The sequence below is a fragment of the Sparus aurata genome, unplaced genomic scaffold (genome assembly GCF_900880675.1).
Source record: "Sparus aurata unplaced genomic scaffold, fSpaAur1.1, whole genome shotgun sequence".
In the NCBI taxonomy this organism is placed as follows: domain Eukaryota; kingdom Metazoa; phylum Chordata; class Actinopteri; order Spariformes; family Sparidae; genus Sparus; species Sparus aurata.
Window position 1 is genome coordinate 198,662 of NW_022045103.1, and position 4,462 is coordinate 203,123.

At 45.2% G+C, this 4,462-nt stretch overlaps 1 protein-coding gene across 1 annotated transcript; it reads right to left on the bottom strand.

Annotated features, from left to right (window-relative positions):
* Positions 1–544: 544 nt before the first annotated feature.
* Positions 545–3,416, bottom strand: LOC115577587 (myelin-oligodendrocyte glycoprotein-like). Its single transcript, XM_030410468.1, has 4 exons — positions 3,373–3,416; positions 2,836–2,934; positions 2,322–2,654; positions 545–618 (listed from the first exon to the last, which is right to left on the bottom strand). Exons 1-4 carry the CDS (start codon positions 3,395–3,397, stop codon positions 545–547), a joined length of 531 nt encoding a protein of 176 aa, XP_030266328.1. The 5' UTR covers positions 3,398–3,416.
* Between the last annotated feature and the right edge of the window lie 1,046 nt (positions 3,417–4,462).

Below are 4,462 nucleotides of genomic sequence, written 5' to 3' on the forward strand. Positions count from 1 at the left end.
GAGCTAAATATGGCTCCACATGTGAACTGTTTCCACCTGAATGTGAAATGATGACTTGTAATAATAACTTTGAGTCAGCACTTAATGAGGATTAGATGAGGATGAGGAACCTGCTGCTGCTCAAACTGAGAAACTAGATTCATGCTGTCTGACTGCCTTCAATCTTTACAGCTGCTGACATTATTATCAGCTTTAACTGTTCTTAAACTGTGTTAGCTGTGAACTGTGCTCACCTTTCTTTACAAAGAAATGTGTGAGGAGTTGTCTTCCTCTCCTTGCTTTCTTTCCTTTCTGCCTTTTCCTTTCCTTTAAGGCTCCCTGGTTTTATTTTCTTGGGTAAAGACATGTTGATGAGCAGCAGCCACTCCACTGTTAAGCTGTTTGGACTGAACCATTCTGTACTGTGAGGGGTGAGAGGGGCCTCAGACAGCCTCCACTGTTTATTTATACAGAGTAAAGTCTCTCATCTGATTTATTCTGCCAGTTTTAAGTTAGTTGTGACACTAATTACTTAGAAATGAAAAATAGAATAGAAACAATATTTTTATTTCAGGCCTTTCGAGGGCCCCTCCACCGCTGGACCCTGGTAATCAGTCCCAGTTGGACCCCTCAGCTGGTCTCAGAGAGAGGAGCAGAGAGGAGCAGAGAAGAGCAGTGGCGTCCAGGAGGAAACATCTCCACATATAATGTGGTTCTCTTACTGATTTTATTTCTCCGTGTTATAAGCAAACTATCCAGTCTGATCCCAATTTTGTGAAAGAAACAGAGTTATAATGTCAAGCACTTTCAAGCACTTAAACTCAAATACAAGCACTTTTCAGACCTTGAAAACACAACATTGAAATTCAAGCACTTTCACCGATTTCAAGCACCCGTACGAACCCTAAAAAACGGAAGCTGTCATAAGTGAGTGATCAGAGAAGCCAACAGGGCTGATAGCACAACTTTTAAACACATTAAAATGATGTTTAAAACAATAAAGCGATCCAGCCTGGCCACAGACAGTGAGTTATGTTCAGGTGTGTCCAGGTGTTTTGTCTCTCCACACATCACACAACTCCTGAGCCTCCATGAGGTGAAGCAGACGAGTGTGAGAGGCAGCGTGAGGCTCTGCATGGTTCCTGTCTGACCTGCTGTCCTCAGTACTGTTACAACCTCCACCCATAAATACATATTCCTCATTATTACATTTATCAATCACTTCATTTAAAACATGGAGAAACACCACTCTCTCCACTCCCACAGCCGGAGCATCAATATTAATAAACACCATCTTTACGTCTTCACACACTGCTCTCACTTTTAACAGACGGCCTTTAATAACTTCTTCACTTTCTACAGACTGAGGAAGAAAGTTTGTGGAAACAACAAGTCCAGCCCCACAACTGTTACTGGTTTGTGACTGAAGAAGGTTTCAGCAGTCCACTCTGTCCTCCAGTCAGTCTGGTTATCAGCAGTACTGTGTGTCTCTGTACCAAAATAACATCCAGCTTGTTGAGAGAACACAGCTTGAAAAGAGACGCCCTTTTCCCATCAGCCCTTGCTCCATTTATATTCAAGCTGCCTGTTCTTATGTCTCCCATAGCAGAGAAACAAGGTGTAAAACAGAAAAGAGTGAACAAAGCAGGAAAAAGAAGAAGTAACTATTTGACTCATTCATCCAAAACATTTCATCCTCTCAGAAGACACATAAACAGTATCATCAAAATCCTCCACTGTGAACTTCAACATCCAGTTGAACTCCTCAGTGTTGTTCAGAACCATGAAGACCTGCCTTCTGAAGGAGACAACATGTCTCAGGTGTGGAGGTTTACAGCCCAGAGGAATCAGTTTGACTGGAGACATTAACTGTCAGTGTCTCTCCAGTTCTCTCTGCAACATTTCATTGCTAATGAACGGAGGAACTCTGGACAGAATGATGTTTCTGGCTGGATGAACCAGCGGTACCACCTGAACAAAGGTGTCCTGGATCACTACACCTCGTTCAACAACCGTGCTCACTTTATCAATACTGTCCAGAAAAGTAACCACTCCATTGTTCATCCTAGATTTGGACTTTATACCGTCATAACCGACTATTTCTCTGATTACTGGACTGCAATCCTCCACAGAGCAATTAACAGTGGGACAGAGTTTGACTCTGTGTCTGTGTGTGAGCGTCTCCAGCTGAGGACGATTGATACTGATCCACTAAAACTACAGCACAGAATACTACTGCAGAAATAAATCTAACACACAGACACACAAAAGATAGAAACACACTCGCTCACTGAAATGCACACCCAGACTCACTAAGAGAGAAACAGAGAGAGAGAACTGACCTTTGACATTCAGCACCACCTGTTTCTCCATCAGTTTGCGTCCCTCCCTGTTGTAGACGGTGCAGGTGTAGGTCCTACTGTCTCTGTCTGTGTCTGTGGGGTGTTTCAGGGTCAGACTGAGGTCTCCAGGTTCCAGCAGTTTTCTCTTCATCTCTGTTCGATCTCTGTAATATATGTCCTGTTCTTCAGCCTGGTCAGAACCGTTCTGATACACATGGACCTTCCTGTAGTATCCGTCCCACCACACCACTTTAATGTCTTTCGGCAGGCAAACTCTGGTTTTGCAGGGCAGCTGGACAGACTCCGCCCCTGAATCCACCTCCACCTGGTAGACTGAGAGGACAACAAACCACAACATCAGCTGAACAGACAGCAGCAGGAACTGTGATGGTGACATGACCTCACTCTCCATCCTTCTCTTATAAACCTCACTGTCTGTCTCAACAATCAGGGAGCTACCAGAGTAAAGATGCTGCCCAGGTGCATGATGGGTAGTGTAGTAGTAGTGACATACCTGACATGAAATAGTGCCTAAAATATACTAAAAGAGCTCCAACAAGAAGTCCAAGAACCAGGAGAACCAGGAGAGCTTTGGCCCAGGATGGGAATCGTTCTGTGGGAACCAGAAACATAAAGAACATGACCTCTGACCTCTGACCTCTGATCTGTATCTACAGGAGGTTTTAGGGTTAGTTGCTGACCTCTGATCTCTGATCTGTATCTACAGGAGGTTTTAGGGTTAGTTGCTGACCTCTGACCTCTGATCTGTATCTACAGGAGGTTTTAGGGTTAGTTGCTGACCTCTGACCTCTGATCTGTATCTACAGGAGGTTTTAGGGTTAGTTGCTGACCTCTGACCTCTGATCTGTATCTACAGGAGGTTTTAGGGTTGGTTGCTGACCTCTGACCTCTAATCTGTATCTACAGGAGGTTTTAGTGTTAGTTGCTGACCTCTGACCTCTGACCTGTATCTACAGGAGGTTTTAGGGTTAGTTGCTGACCTCTGACCTCTGATCTGTATCTACAGGAGGTTTTAGGGTTAGTTGCTGACCTTTGACCTGCAGCTGTACGTCCATCACTCTCCGTTCTCTCTGTCTCCCCCCTCTGAACCCTCTGACGGTGCAGGTGTAGGAGCCGCTGTCAGAGAGGTGGAGTTTTGTCAGATGGAGGCTGAGGTCTCCAGTTTCCAGAGCGTCAGTCTTCATGGATGTTCGGCCGCTGTAAAGCTGGTTTTGGTCTTTAAGTTCGTCACCTTCCTGCTGATGCTGGTGGACGGTTGAAGGATTGAGATCGTAGCGGCTCCACACCACTGAGGGATCGTCCAGTCCATCAGTGGGAAAGTCACAGGGTAGCAGAACAAACGGGTCCCAGTCATACACCTCCACAGCTGAGGCATGCAGGGAAACTGTGAGGTCACACAGACAGAGAGGGTCAGTGACAGCAGCCTTATTTCATGTCATGAGTGAATGTGGTCCTCTGCAGTGTGTGCAGCCTGTAAACTGTGCTGCTAAAGCTCAACTCAGACTCTGTGTGAATGAAGGCCAACATTTACATCCACATGTGACGCTGCTGTCAGCAAAGCATCATTATTACGTTTGTGAACAGAAGCCATCAGAATGTGAGCGAGCTGCAGGGATCTAATCCTGAAGAACAGAAGTGAGGACAGTGTGACTGTACAGTCTTCTACATTCATCAGGGTTTAAAGACACAGTGAACATCTGCTGCCTTTAATCTGTTCTTCATGTGTTTCTGTGAAGAAAACATGGTCCTGCAGCTGAAACACACTGATGAAGTGAAGATGACACAGATCCACATTAAAGACATGACGTTGGACCGAGGTGACGATCAGATCAGAGGGAGGAAGGTTATCTTACCGTGCACGAGGATCACAAACACCACAAACATCTTCATCTTCCTGTCACAACTACAACAAGCACAAAGTCCTCTTTACTGAGCTTCACTTCAGAAACACATGGAGGACATCAGTTCACAGCCAGTCGACACTTTGCTGCTGCTGACCGTCCACTGACACCAGGACTGAACTCAACTTTCACTTTGAGCTGTTTCCAGTGAAGCAGCTGCTGGAATGTGAACAAACAGGTCCAACATGTCTTGTTTTGATTCGTTTGTGGATATTATCT